This window comes from Cibotium barometz, chromosome 13 (assembly GCF_041138505.1).
Source record: "Cibotium barometz isolate CiBa-2024 chromosome 13, ASM4113850v1, whole genome shotgun sequence".
Taxonomy (NCBI): domain Eukaryota; kingdom Viridiplantae; phylum Streptophyta; class Polypodiopsida; order Cyatheales; family Cibotiaceae; genus Cibotium; species Cibotium barometz.
This window is the reverse complement of record NC_141058.1, coordinates 45,144,805-45,160,532: the sequence shown is the minus strand read 5'-3', so window position 1 is coordinate 45,160,532 and position 15,728 is coordinate 45,144,805. Positions and strand designations below refer to the sequence as shown.

General features: G+C 38.4%; 1 protein-coding gene across 4 annotated transcripts in view; it reads left to right on the top strand.

The window, feature by feature from the left end:
* The first annotated feature begins 9,778 nt into the window (after nucleotides 1-9,778).
* The window catches only part of LOC147632731 (nodulin homeobox-like), a 48,657-nt gene continuing 42,707 nt past the window's right edge, over nucleotides 9,779-15,728 (top strand). For 2 of the 4 annotated variants that reach the window (XR_015267229.1, XM_086807570.1), the window contains exons 1-5: nucleotides 9,779-10,066; nucleotides 11,910-12,038; nucleotides 12,176-12,331; nucleotides 13,977-14,060; nucleotides 14,213-14,341. Coding sequence is in view for 3 of the 4 variants with exons in the window: in XM_086807570.1 (XP_086663696.1) it covers nucleotides 10,034-10,066; nucleotides 11,910-12,038; nucleotides 12,176-12,331; nucleotides 13,977-14,060; nucleotides 14,213-14,341 (531 nt within the window). In the remaining variant the exon portion in view is untranslated. Of the gene's footprint in view, nucleotides 10,067-11,907; nucleotides 12,039-12,175; nucleotides 12,332-13,976; nucleotides 14,061-14,212; nucleotides 14,342-15,728 lie in introns of those variants that run through there. The other 2 variants (XM_086807571.1, XM_086807573.1) reach the window with 2 other exon arrangements.

The window sequence follows — 15,728 nt, the reverse complement described above, 5'->3', positions numbered from 1 at the left end:
AAATCATCGAGGGAGTAGAAATGGAAGGTTACATCAATGGGAGCAAACTCAAAAAGAAATGCTTGCACAAGAGCATCTTCTGAAACAAAAGAAGGAGCTAGCCAAAGAAAACATCTGACAAGCTCTAGAAGAAGCCAAGGCAAGGGAAGCCAAGGTAAAGCAGAGACTCCAAGGAAAAATGCTACATGTGAACATGGCTTCACTCACCTTGCTTGACGAGAAGACCTAGACATTGAGCCTGCACATCTCAGTGTAAGAGTTTTTATGAAAAAGATTCATACTAAAAGCATTGCATTAATTGATACGAGATCGAGTCATAACTTGATCTCCTATGAAACATGGGTAACTCTAGGCAAATCTCACCTCGAGGCATCTAATGCACAAGTTTGCAGTGTGCATTTATCAACCAAAAAAACCATGGGATTTTGGAATGTTAATATTTCTAATCTAGCCAAAAAAGCCATGCTAAAAGCAAGGGACCGGGAAGGCACCCCAAGGATAGAAAGCAATATTCCAAGCAAGCCCGCACTCAAGTTAACATTCAAAAGCGGTGGGTTCATAAGGACTCACTTGCAGCACAGGGCTATGCTATCAAGGGAGTGCAACAATATGGCTACCAACAATGACCCACCCAAAACCCTATGCTATGAGCACCTTCAAGATAACAGAAGATACCAAGAACAAACAAAACCAATCCACTGCTAAATCAAGTGATAAAGAAGAACCAACATTGGTCCAAAAGAAAGTTGTTCAATCAAGTAAACAGGAGAGTGCAACACCACCAATGTCATCCACCAAGGAGAAAGAGCTGACCCAAATTATGGACTAGGGTAAAGAAGACATGCACTCACATGCACAAGAAACAAAATTAGTTCACCAGGATTCAGTGGATGCACTCCTCAACTGGATGGAGGGAAAAATTCAAAGCTCTCACTATGAATTGAAGCAGTTGCAAAAACAAATACCCACAAAATCCAAAGTACCCCATTCGTTTACGTGGCCATAAACAGAGAAGAATCATAAAGGTACCACCATCCCCAAGCAAGTGGGTACAAGGTAAAAGAGTATGCCTTTCATGCCACGAGACACGTTCATTCATTTCACGTTCACTATTCTCCTTCTCTGAATGCATAATATGTGGCCTTGACTGTTTGAGCATATAGGAAGCCATAGGGTATCAAAATTTACATGCATAAGGGATCAGACGGTTTCACGGCGTGAATGGGTCCGAGTTACTTCCGTCGTGAAACACTTAGAAACGTTTCACGCCGTGAGACACTTCAAAATGGTTCACAACGTGAACCGACTCTAGCACTTCACGCCTTGAAACGGTCATAGGCCCTCCACTTGCAAGCTGACACGTGGCATTCCCATTTACGTTGGCCGTCGGAACCGATGGCTGAATCATAAATACTACTTCTTCCTTTTTTTGTGCATTCTTTTTTGACCGACTCCGTGTGATCTTGCTGCATTCGATCTTCATTGCTCTTCACTGCCTATTAAATTGTGTTCGCGTCGGTGTGCGTTACTTCCTCCTTGCTTGTGACTGTCACTCTCAGGTAGGAGCATGTTATCCACCTTCATTTGATTCATTCGTATGAATTGACCCACCAACCTTGCTATCTTACGAAGTAATAATCTGCTATCTCATGAAGTAATAATGTGCTATCTCACGTGCTAGGCCCTTCACAGCTTTAGCATCTCACGTCTTAACCATCTCACGTGCTAGGCCCTTCACGGCTTTAGCATCTCACGTCTTAACCATCTCACGTGTTAAGCCCTTCACGACTTTAGCATCTCACGTGCTAAGCCCTTCACAGCTTTAGCATCTCATGTCTTAACCACCTCATGCACTATTATTTCAGGACACGCACTTCACGAATTAAAGCTCATCCCCACACATACCCATTATTGCTCACACAACTAACACTCTTTACATCAATACACAAACACCCACACACGCACCAAAAAAAGAAAAAAAGAAAAAAGAGAAGGACCACGAGCTCCTACCAGTCATTATGATGATTGACGCTCTTTCAATGTTCCAGATGGCTTCCTCTGCTACATCAGACCCTGAAGTATAAGGGGATCCGGCTGTCACTCAGGCCAGTACAACAGGGTCACTAATGGTTAGAAGGAAGAGAGCATCCCAAGGCACTAAACTCAGCTGATTACTTGGAGAATTGGGTTTTTTTATGCTTTTACTCCATCTACTTTGCTTTTTGATAACCAATCAACTCGAGCATTAGCTGAGAATTCAATTTAATGCTTTTACTCCATGTACTTTGCTTTTTGATAACCAATCAACTCGAGCATTAGCTGAGAATTCAATTTAATGCTTTTACTCCATCTAATTTGCTTTTTGACAACCAACTAATTCAAGCATTAGCTAAGAATCTTGGTTTTTATTCTAAACCAAACATATTGATGCTCAGGATTATTTCATCATAGGAAAGGTGTTAGAAGGATCTATCACATTTTAACATGTTATATCAACAAACGAATAATGTTGTTACAAATAGCATGAAAGTGCAACATCATTAATGCAACATCCATGAAGGTTCATGTGCAAATGATATACATATGAAGGATCACATATAGGATCAACAATCATGAAATTTGATGGTAAATCATATGGCCAAATTATTATTAATAAAGATTCCTACTTTCATGGAGACAATTCACGATGATATGTAAACTTTATAGGAGAGGTTTAACTATTAAATTTGTTTGATATAAAAAGGTGAAGCATCTAAATGGAGTGAATGACAACTAAACCATTGTGATCTTTTAGATTAAACACCAATTAAGGGTATTTGATATGCTAGCTTCATGAAAAAATGCATAAATTCAAGATTATAGCTACCCAACTACCTGGTGGTGATTCTACAGTGAAATCTAACCATTGGATCATTTTAAGAAATCATTTATTACCTAAAAAATTTTATCTTAACTATTGGGATTGGTGTGATTCTTATGCATGCTGCGACAACAATCGACAAAACTTCAACAATTAAAAATGGCATACTTGTTATTTAGATCTCTTATCTAAATAAGAGCTTGATAATAAATAAGCATTGTAAAAAGAGTAGAATTCAGTGATAATATAGCATTTAGGCTCTAAATATTTGGGTTAGAGTGATTCCCCATTGCTTAAGATCCACAGCCTCTCATCATTATCAAACATTGTATTATTACATCTAATTAACAAACATTGTATTATTACATCTAATTATCAAACATTGTATTATTACATCTAATTAAATAATAACATAATTCTATTTGTCTCCATACTTGAGTTTGAATTTGTGTTCTTATATCTAAAGTGTTGATTGATTTTTTAAATCATTGAGTATAATCTTGATCAGTAGTCAAGTGCCTCAATTTTGCACACGCCATCCTCACGCCTTTCGGCATATAGAGGCTTTCCACATAATTATTCATGCCAAAAAGAACTCAAGATCCAAATTTCATTGGCTTGCGAGCCTACGGAATTATTCATGCCAAAAAGAACTCGGGATTAAAATTCCATAGGCTTCCTAATTGAGGTAGAGGCTTGCTAGCCTCTACCTTAGCATAAGAGTACGAAAGATATGGATGCAAGTATAAGTCTGAGTGCAAGGTGTTTACGAGTATGAGCACGAGTGTATTGGTGAGAGTTGTAAATTCACCCAAGTTTATGGAGAGAAAAGGCAAGCCCACTTCACTCTCCTCCCTCTTTTTCCCTTTCTCCCTTGAGGGCTATATGAGCATGACTGTATTGGTGACAGTTGTAAATTCACCCAAGTTTATGGAAGGCAAGCCCACTTCACTCTCCTCCCTCTTTCTCCCTTGCTCCCCCTTGAGGGCTATATGAGCATGAGTGTATTGGTTAGCGAGAGTTCTAAATTCACCCAAGTTTATGGAGAGCAAAGGCAAGCCCACTTCACTCTCCTCCCGCTTTCACCCTAGCTCTCGACTAACTTGTGTCTACTCCTTTTCCAAGCTTCACAAGGAACAATACTTTGCAAAGAAAGTCCATTGCCCAAGAACATGGAAGTGTTTATAAACATGAAACCTTGTATTGTAGTTCTACAAGAGATCCCATTAAGGAATTGTAAAAGTGTAGAACATTGGGGAGTTCTGAGAGGTTTGCATTTTTTTCTCAAAAGAGTACCCCTTAGAGCCTTCCAAGGGTTTATTCTAGCATAGACCCTTGGGAGAATTTGAGGGGTGCTCTTTCGGAGTGCATATGACATGGTATTGAAATGGTTACCCTTTAAAGTCTCCCCTCTCCTTAAGGGGCTCCAAGGGATACGTTTCCCATTGCTGATTGATGATGATGCTAAAAAATATTCATGGTGATGATCATACATAATGATGACAAGCTATTACATCTACATCCATGAAACAATGAGCATGCATTAGGTTACATCAATAGGAAAAATTGGGTGTACCCCATGTAGCCTCCCAAGGGTTTGCAACAGAGCATCCATTTTAGGACCATGTTTGCATGTGTACTCCAAAAAGGTACCCCTCAAAGCCTGCCAAAGGTCTATCTACCATAGATCCTTACTGAGCTTTGACAAGAACCCCTTGAAAATAAAGATGGAATGTATTTTAATGGGTAACCTTTATAGCATCCCATGGGTTTACTCATAGATCCTTGGGAGGGCCTAAGAGGTACCCATTTTTTCCTCAAAGGGTATCCCTTAAAGCTTCTCAAGGATTCTTGCTATTGAGGCTCTTAGAGCAAACCCATGGAAGGTTGTCAGGGGTGCCCAAACTTTTTCTTTTGGTGTACCCTAATGCATGCCCATTTTTTGACGATTATAGATGCAATAGCCTATCATCGTCACATACGATCACCATATTATCATCATCACCATCACCATCATCATCGTATCATCATCATCCTTATAAAGATTTTCATTGTTGAAATTTATATTAATGGACGTTGTCTTAATTGAGAGGGAGTGTACACCTTTGATTACTATATGGTTAATGAGTTCAAAGGTTATGTAAATGGGTGATTGTAACAAAAGGGTTAAAAAAGTATGTAGAAGATTCAAAAGTTATGGTTGTGATTTGATAATTTGGAGCAAAGTTGTGCACATTAGAGGAAAGCTTGAGTCCCTGGTTTAACTGATGTCACATCAAACAAAGGTTGACATGTGTCTGTTTTTAAGAGGTGCAACAAGATTTTTCATGAGTGAGTACTAAAGGTGTTATATGCATGTAAAGTATTATACATATGGAAACACATGGAAAGTATCCATACTTAATAAGAAGCAATGGAATTGCTTTTCCATATTTTTGCACGAAGAAGGACATAAGTGTCTTTCAAAGCATTTCATGTGATCCCTTTCTTGATGAGGAGTTGTTATTCATGCTAGTAGAGGGATCTCCATCTCACTCATTACTGTTATGTTGGATTTCAAATTTGTTATATAAAATAATTGTCCCTAATGGTTTGTGAAATGGTTAGTGGTATTTTCCATTCTGTCACTTGATGTTCTCATGATTCCCTTAAAATATGTTGGTTGGTTATTTGAATGACTTTATGATATGTCTTGTTCTTTTTAGGATTACAATCCATTAAATATCTATAGTAAGTGATTTGATATCAAGGGATGTGGCGATAATATGCATGTTATATGGAGGCTGAAATGGAGACATGTTATACAAGTGGTTACAAATAGGATTATCAATACTCTTCCCATGTAAGTGGCGATTCTTAATGAGACAACCAGATTACCCTTACAACATGCAATCTTTTGCATGACGTACAACTAAAAAAGGAACAATCCACATATGATGTGCATGTGAAATCCAAACTCACGTAAATTTTCCCTAACTTATATTTTAAAAATGGGCATATTTTCCTTGTAAGCATATACATTACGTGTGTTTTAGCACTATATATTATATATTTTCATACGTTCAAGCACTACATAAAAATGAAAACATATTCGTGTATTAGCTTGTCTTATCAGATGCATATGTATATACAACTTACTAGAACCTAGTGTTGTAATTTTTGCTCTTTAAAAGTATGCCTTCTTTATATTTTGGTAGTTTGAGCTTACGATATGTTCAAGATTTCTATAGTTAGTAAGTGATTGTTTTTTATTAGGTGTAGTAGTAGGGTTGCAGATTCAAACAATAGTAAATTTTACATTTTTCTTAAAAAAATACGTGCTAATTTAAACATTATAATAAAAAAATCTTGTTAGGAAATGATAGACAAAAAGATAAATCCTCAACCTTTTTCATGAGTTATTAAAACATGTCATGGATTGGGATAGCTCTTTGATCCTTATATAATTTATCATCCCCTCCCTACACATTTAAGAAGATGCCTTAGCCTACATACTAGCTAATACTTTTATCACCTTACTTGAAGACAATACCATCATTAAAAGTTAACACCTTTTTGTTGTAGATATGTCCTTTTTTGACTATATTAAGCTATGTAAATTTACTAAAATAAGCTCTAATGAAAGCTTGTCTCACTTAAACAGGGTAGCAAATGTTTTATACAATATTAAAACTACAAGTTTTTATCTCTTCAATTAGAACAGTACCAAACACCGAGTTTAGTTAGTGATATCCCTTTCCTTAAACACTATTAACCTTTACCCTTCCCTACTAAAATAGGTCCTAGTATTCACGTATCGACATCTTGCATAGCTTTGTTGACTTTGATATCTTAACCCTTAAAATCAAATAGACTTTTGATGCTTTTTCTTCATCCTTTTCCCTACCACCTAAAGACCAACATTTTGGAGGAGAACATTAGGCATTGTTAAAACACGTGCTATTAAAACACTTGTTTTTTTTCCCTTAAATGCCATGCTATTTACTTCAATATTGGCCTCACTATTTTTGCTACTATTAGCCTCCCAAAAATCTTGGCTGTCCAAAGAGCTAATAAATAATTTAAGCAAAAAAAATGTTTTGTTTCAAGGTGTAGAAATCTTATACATAGCTAATAGTGAAGACTACATATGTTGTCTCGATAAAATTGTTGTAAAAATTAATAGATCCAATATTAGATATCACATTTTAAGAGTTTCTTAATGGGTTCATACAAAAGCTGTTTCTAAATGGTCAAGTATAGACAATGCTCAAAAGCTAATGACACGAACGTGTGTGTGCCCATCAATATAGTCAGTTTGTATGTAGAGCCTCAATTCTTTTGTATGAAACTTTTTTAAAGTAATACAAAGCCATGTTTTTATCCACACATAAAGGTTTAACACTAACTTCAAGAGACATGATTGCCTAGATCCTTGTCTGCATTATGTGCAAATCTCTAAGACCCATTATGTCCATCATGAAGTTGGTATTTAGTCATATACTTGAAGTAGTCCAAGGATGAATGATCATCATGTGAAGATGGCAAGCTAGATGTTACAATCCTTATTTGTACTAGAGCCATTGATAGTTGATTGCTCATTGTTGTCTAATCATTAAGCTTGGTTGGTGCCATGGTTGACTTCCAATTACTTATTTACTCTTTGAAGTGGTTGATTCCGAGTGTTTATATGTGGTGTTGTTCTTGATGATTGCTTCCATTGGTATATGTCATGGTTCATTTCTAATCCACCTGTTTGGCATCTCCTTGAGCTATTGAACATTTGTACAAGCCTTCAAATATGAACTTGATCCTTTGGAGAAACACCATTTTGGATCACAATCATATGGTAGGATATGTTCTTTGATATTGCAAATCTTGAAACTTTTGATCACTAGATATTTTTGTACATAGATTGAGAAGAATTTGGAAGCATGATTTTAGAACACGAGTGACAAGTTTTAACGAATACTCTACATTATTTACAATGAAAATGGAGTTCACTTTGTTTGCTCTCACCAACCAAGATTCTTTGGATTGAAAAGAATTTGGAAGCATGATTTTAGAACACGAGTCACGCTATTCTACTTTTGCATCATTGTTTTTACGAATAATGTACATAATTTAGAATAAAAATGAAGTTCACATTATTTGCTCTCACCAACCAAGATTCTTTGCTTATTATTACGTCCATGTGACGTGGATAACCCTACTGAAAGAGCAAAAATGAGCACTTACTTTTCTAGGATTTCCATGACTTCTCCTCAATTATGTACCCATAACTTCCATGACTTCTTCTCAATTATGTACCCAGAAGTCCTTGTGAATTTGTACGTATGCCTGTTTCTTTGGCTTCCTTCTTCATTTTAGACTTTATTATGCAACTTCTCTTAATACATGTTTAATTGTTATTACTATTTGCCGAGTGGTGTTTGAGAGAGGGTCTTTATTTGCAACATAGACTGGAGTGCTTTGCACACAGAGAGAGAGAGAGAGAGAGAGAGAGAGAGAGAGAGAGAGAGAGAGAGAGAGAGAGAGAGAGAGAGAGAGAGAGAGATGAAATGAATGAAAATGTATTACCTATGATGGGAGGCCAAAAAATGGCATATGGGACCTATGATCACAATCAAAGTTGTCAACAGATAGTCTCCATCCTCTAGGGAGGAGAGCCATGTCAGGATGTTGTGATAGACATAGGCATGAAAAATCCCATCAAGGGCCTAGGGCTTTATCCTAAATTGGTTGGGAATGATCCATGAGGTACAATCAATGATCAAGAATGGTGGCAACATAGGTACTGAGAGGGCTATATGGGTCCTTTTGATCACGTGTGTTACATCCCTGAAGAAGCTAAGGAGAATTGTGTCCTGGTGGTCAAGTAAGCCGAGCAAGTGAGTGCGACATGTTCTTCAGTCTCCTCGACGTGTAGTTGGCATAGAGTGCACATACGAGATTCGTTCCCCCAAGATTTGGCCTCAAAACCCAACCTATGCAATCGAATGCGAAAAAGTGTAATTGCCCTCCGTGCTCATGTCACCATATGGATACAGATGTGTAGTTGAGTGCAGCCATGTTCCTGAGTGTACATGTTCCAACAATTGAGATAAATCTACATGCAATAATAGTCAAACTTGGATCCCCTTTTTTGCTATCTTCTGACTCTAATGTAGGGCATTTAATAGATGTAAATGAATACGTGCTTTCTTCATCTTTTTGGGAGCAAGATCTAGAAACTGTTATCTCCAAGACCACTTCCTTGTGTCTAGAACCCATCTTGAAGTTTGAGATGTTCTTTTTAAGTGAGAAAGAGTGAGGCGGAGGAGGTAGTGAGTCACTACATGTGACTCTTTTAAGTGAGAAAGAGAGGAGAGAGTCACTTCAGAATTGTTTAGATGAATATTAATGAGAAACAATTTACATTTATGTAGAATGTATGTAAATGTTTGATCAAAAACTCCTGCCATGTCTAGCAAGATAAATATCGGCATGTGCTCAACCAATCTATAAATGCCCATAGACTTTATCTAAAGAATAAAGAAGAGGTGCAAATCTAAATAATGTAGAAAAGTATCCATCACATGCACATTTATATCAGATCAGATATAAATAATATCTCACATCAGATATAAATATGGCTTACAGGAAGTACAAGTAGATAATACCATTTTTATCATAATAATTTACAGTTTTTGAAAATCTAAAATATGTAAATTTACAAAATAAAAACCGAGAATATTTTTATATTATATCATTTATAGTAGATTATCGTGGTTAGTATTTTTGAGACATTGATATTATGTAAAATTAATTTGCAAAATTCAAAATCTGCTATTGGATCAGAGATAAAATTAAGTAGAGAAAATTATTATATATATATATAAATATCATATATGATTAATATTATTTTACTTTGTAGAAAGGGAGTTGGCACCCTGTCTCATAACACAAGGAACTTTAGAGAGCCTTTTGCAGTTTACGCCTTGATCTTGACATTTTTCTTTTTCTTGGTCTTCACCACCACCACCACCACCACCACCACCACCAGGAAAGCAGAAAGCAGAAAGCAACCCATTCATCAACCCTCCTTGACCCGAACGGCATGCTTTTCGCTCATCACCATCGCCATCTTTGCCAGTAGCAACCAAAGAGAAAATAAGCAGACGGAAACGCTAGGCAGAACTGAAGGCAGAAAGCATGAACCACAGCAGAGGAACTGCCCCCCCGAAGGTTAGTTTCTACCGTCTTCCCTTATAGCTTTATCCTGATTAAGTAGCTCGATTCTTCTCTTTTTCCACCTTAGCGTGTGGTTTAATACGTTCAGATGAGGGTCATATTTTGTTTTGCGCTGAGATCGAGAAGACCCACAGGAGAAGAGTTGTTTTTCTTAACACAGATCCTTACTTCAGTTGATTTCTTTTAAAATGGGCTTTAAGATTGCAAATGGGTTTTCTGCGAAATGAAAAGATTACAATTGGTTTCCATCACACTTTTGATAATTAAGTTGATAAGGGCCACTAGACTAGAGGGTTTTCACTAATTTGGCTGCCACCTTCACCATGATGCCTTTATCTAGGCACATTTGTACACTTTTTTTGCATATTATACTCAATCTTTCAGTTAATCCAGTCGTATTTGATGCTGCAAAAGGCCCACTTGGTCTCTAAACTCGATTGTGTATTGTATAAATGCATATGCATATGTACATGTATTTGCATTTACATGATACATGCACATGTATCTGTTTCATATACACGTGCATTTGTAATGGCACATGTATATGTATATGTGTATGCATTCACATATGCATTTATATGATATGTGTACGTAACCATACATGTATCTGTATCATATACATGTGCATTTGTAAAGGCACATCTGTGTATGCATATACATATGCATGTTTGTATACATTGTATGAGCACCCTGATGTCACTGTTAGTTTTGGCAGCCTGGGATGAGCTAGAGCCCACATGACACCATGCCTTTATGCTTCAATGTATGTCTCATCAAAAAGGCTATGTATGCATGCATATTTATGCATATGCGTATGTATGTAAACATTGTGCAAGAAGCCTGATGTCACTGTCCGAAGGGGTATGTGCTTTGGCAGCCCATGCAAACCAGTGGAGCTAGGGCTCCACACAACACCATGCCTTTATGCTTCAATGTATGTCACATCAAAAAGTCCATACGTGCATGCATATGTTTGTATACATTGGGTTGCTTATTGTGCTAGCACCCCGAAGTCAGGGTTCCAAGGGGATGTGCTGGGATGTGAACCAGCAGGGCTAGAGCCCACATGATACTATATGGCTAATAATTCACTGTAAAGGGAATGGTGGTGAGGCAGGGGCGTGGATGCTTTCCAGGTAGAAGGTACTTCTCAAGCATGGCAATACGAGTGGAGAAGTAGGGGGAAGGCAGACAGGACATTTCTGCTGGATTAGCCTTCACTCCACCAGCCAAACAGCAACAAAGGCAGTCAATTCAAAGGTTTAATTTGATAAGAAGTGGAGGATCCTTAGTTCACAAAAGGCTCTGATACCATATCTTAAGCACTTACTGCCCTTGAATGATGAGTATCTTGAAGAAAGAAAGCATGCTTGGATTTGTGCACTCAAAGGCTTTGCTCATAAAAGAGTCAACTGTCAATGTGCTGCACTGTATAAATAGTGAAAGACATTCTGAGATGCTGCACTTTCCTTTCCCAGAATTTATTCTGGTGTACCTTGAACTGTTGGAGTATCAGCCCACAAATTTCACTAGCACAGTTTGAAGCCACATGAGAGCCTGCTGACTATATTTTGTTGCTCTTGATAGACGTAGCCAGGGGTTGCCTAGCATGGAGAGTTCAGGAGAAAGTAATACCTGTGGGAGTAGTTGTTAAGTGCTTGTTAAGCCTTCAAGAAAAAGTGCTTTGCATTCTTGAAACAGCCTCCTGTTTGCTTGTTGCGGACTATAAAAGCTTGATTAGGATACTTACGGAACAAGCCACTTTCAAATCAGCAAATTACATGTTTAATTATATATGATAAATCAAACATATCTGATTTGGTTGTTTTAATGGCAGATCCTTAATGTTTTTGGAGCCGTGGAAGAGCTGCACAATTTAAGTGCAAAAGAGATGAACAAACTGTTAAGGGACTCACAACATCTATTGGCTTTACGGGTGAGGACTGGGCGAGGATCTTCTGTTCGAGTGAGTAATCAATATAACGCGTTTATTTTATGATGGTTGCCTGCTAATATCATTTTCATGTTTGTTCTTGATTTGCTTTATTAAAGGCATCTTTCGAGTTCTCAACATCTAGGTTTTGCTTGCCACAAAAAAAACAGGTTGATCTGCAACAGTTGGTCTTAGGTCTACCTTTGCATTTATTGGCTTGTTTAGTACTGAGAGGATGCGAACCTCGATTGCGCTACCTATTGCGTGGTGTTCGCCTTCTTCACTCTCTTAGTGACCTTGCTCTCCGTCATCCAAAGTTGGAGCAGGTAATTCAAGGAACTTTTTGAGTTGTGCTTTTATGATGTATGATGCTGGATGTTTCTATAAATAGTTTCAAGGTTTTACACTTCCTTCGAGGAATGCTTAAATGCTTGACTTTTGAATCCATAACATGGGCACCGAGCACCCCACACAGGCAAGTACACATGGAAACACAATGGCAAACGGACATTTTGAAGATACTTCACTGCGTAGCAGCTAGTGAGGATCAAGTCTTTCATATTCCCATACACAACCTTCCAAAAATAAAAGTGAAGGTTGCATTTCTCACAATACATCTACCATGTTGAGCTTTCTCAATATGCATGCTTGTAGGGTTCATATGCCCCATCCTTTGCTCCACAATGTTGTGTACATCTGTAAAACACTCAGATGTGCTTGATCTGTCATAATGTCTCACCCATAGTACTCATAATGGCCACCATGTGCCAGTAAGCTTCTTTTGTGTGCATTGACATACCTTATTTTATTGTCTTGCACACCACCATGACCTTTTATCGTATATGGACTTTTCTGTTAACTACCTCCACAATATCATTTTGAGCATCCAAGGACCCTGAATGTGAGTTGAATCCAATAAACCATGCATCTTTTGCCTTTGTTTATGAGGCAGACATAGCATTCGACACTGATTTCATGTCAAAGGTTGAGCATAGTGGATCAGAAGTGGGCTGCACTGAGCGTTCATTGCCATCACATGTGGGCTGCACAGGTCCCTTTGAGTAGTGATCGTTGCAAACCAGCACAAAAGCATTTTTGAGACATATCAATCATATCCATTGCCACTGCTCATACCTAAACTGTGTGAAGTGTTGTACACCATTTTTCCAGCCATTGCCTGGGCTACAATACGAACCGCTTTTGCTGACTTGGTGTTATCTCATCACCATTGTTTATAGAAGGCTGAGCATTGCCCCTTCTATTTCCATTGTTGCCTCTTCCTCTGCTGACGTCCTCTAGGTCTGGCCAAGGAGTACAATGACCTGTAGTGTTCAAGAACAGCCTGAAGAAATAGTCATTCTTTGCCAAACATTCCCTACACAATGATCAGGAAAACACACACGTAAGATGAAGCATCAAATGGGATGTTTGTCTTGAGAAGAACTTGGAAATTTGAGAAGGAAAACAAGTGCTTCAAATGTCGAGGTAGCTCATATTAAAAAGAATTGCTCCACACTTTAAAGACTACAGATGCCTCTCTAGCACCACAACAGTCAGCAAGCACATCAGGGGCAGATGGTGTTTCAGTCTCAGAAGGAGAATGAAAAGGAGACCAGGAAAAAATTTGTTCAAGTGATTAGACTTAAGACGTTGGAAATTTGCTCAATTAATTAAACACCAGATCCACTATACTTGCAAAGTGAAAACCACCAAAGACTGCCGCCCACCAAGCTGGTCCTCAAGAAGATCTTGCACTTCCTTCACAGAAAGCACATTTTCAATTTATCCATGAAAGACCATGTTGGTCGTCTAGTGTTTTGAATCCATTGGGTTTGCAGTGTTGTGGATAGGAGTTTGTGAAGGAGTGATTCTGATTAAATAGAACTTAGAGCAACATTTGTTTTGTTGGTAGGATCTTGCCAACTTTCTCAACTGGATCAAAGCTTGAAAGAATTGTTCATTGTTTTGCAGATATTTCTGCAGGAGGTTAAGATCAGGGAACAGATCCTTGATCTTATTGTATACATGCTTATAACTTTGGCAAGCCCAGAGCAGGTACATATGTTGGGAGGGGTTGCATATAGCTAAATTTTTACGTCATAGCACATGAGGTTTTTACGTAGCAGATTGTTTATCTCATTATATTCAAAAGTCACAATTTAATTAGTGGGTTTCAGCTGCTTATGTTGCATAGTGCAATGGCACAGGAGGGGCGGCTTGGAAATTCTTCCATGATCTTGCATGCAGCTCTTGTCGCTTGCTCTTTGCATCTACTCCCTGCTTTTGTGGCAGCAGAGTGGCAAGATGTCGTGCCTGTACTTTTGGTGCATCCTAAGGTAGGGTTTTAACACCAAAGTCAGCCAGCAAACTATCATGATCTATTTTTGTTTTAATGTCTCCTTGTTTTTCATTCAGATATGCTAATTACATAAACTTTGAGAACCAGAAGACACATCATTTTTGAGTTTGTTTTACTTCTTTTGATGTGTATCATCATGCATCAAACTGTTGTGATTCTTTCAGTCCAAATGATTTTAAGCACTTCGAACAGGAGAATAAACAAATTTCTAGTGTTCATCCTAGTTTACCGTCTTCTTAGCCGGCTTTGGCATGACATCTTAATATCACAACTGAATCAGAGATGCATAGAAAGAAGTTAGTGGTCAGGGTCCATGATCTGCCAGATCTTCGTGTAGTGATTCTTGAGTCCAAATGATTTTAGGCACTTTGAACAGGAAAATAAACAAATTTCTACTGTTCATCCCTGTTTACTGCCTTCTTAGCCGGTTTTGGCATGACATCTTAACATCACAACTAAATCAGAGATACATAGAGGGAAGTTGGTGCTCAGCATGCCAGTTATCCACCATGATCTTCCGGATCTTCATGATAGGCAAGTCCACCAGAGGTTCATGGTTCCTCTCAAGCTCGTAAACATTGAGATTCAGTGGGAACATGAAACTTGACTCCTGATCCAATAACTACACTGGAAAATTAAAAATCTCATCTGGTCACATGCACCCCCTGCACTTTGGGTGGGACATAGACATATCTGTACTTTAAGTGCAAGTTTTGGGTTAGAGATGTGCGCTGAGCATTGTTGTGAGCCCTAATCCATGGGCCAGTCGCGAGCCCCATCAGGGAACCCAAGGTAGGTTAGTTGGAGAGTGCGAAGTCCCGCACAATTTTGTAATCCAATCTGGAGTTGAAGTGTGTACAATTGTCTAGCCAGGTTATTGGGCCAAGTGCTGGGCGTCAGTGGACATGTACGTGGTCAATCAGTAGGCAAGCCAGACGGCTAGGCAACCACGATGGACTAGTGAGACAGCTGGACAACTCATTTGGACAAGGTTGGACATGTCGGGCAGCTGGTCAGGGTGCAGAGTGCCGTATATATTGGTGTCACGTGTACATCTTAATCCGGTGCCATTTTGGCAGCCTAATAGGTGCTTGGAGGTGCCGAGGACATGCACCAATGACTGGGACATGTTTTGGGCACAATATGAACATGTTTTTTGGTGACCTTGTTGATGATGTTTTATAACCTGAAAGGGGTTGGCCTATGAGCATATGATTTGCCATCCAAATCCATATAAAAAGGTCTAAGGTCATTCTTCATTCACTCAAGCATTGGAAAGGCAAGCCCAGACATGGATCAACAATAAGTATTCCCAACTCAGTAGGATTCAACGCTTTAAGCTTTTGCGCAACAAGCAGCAAGCA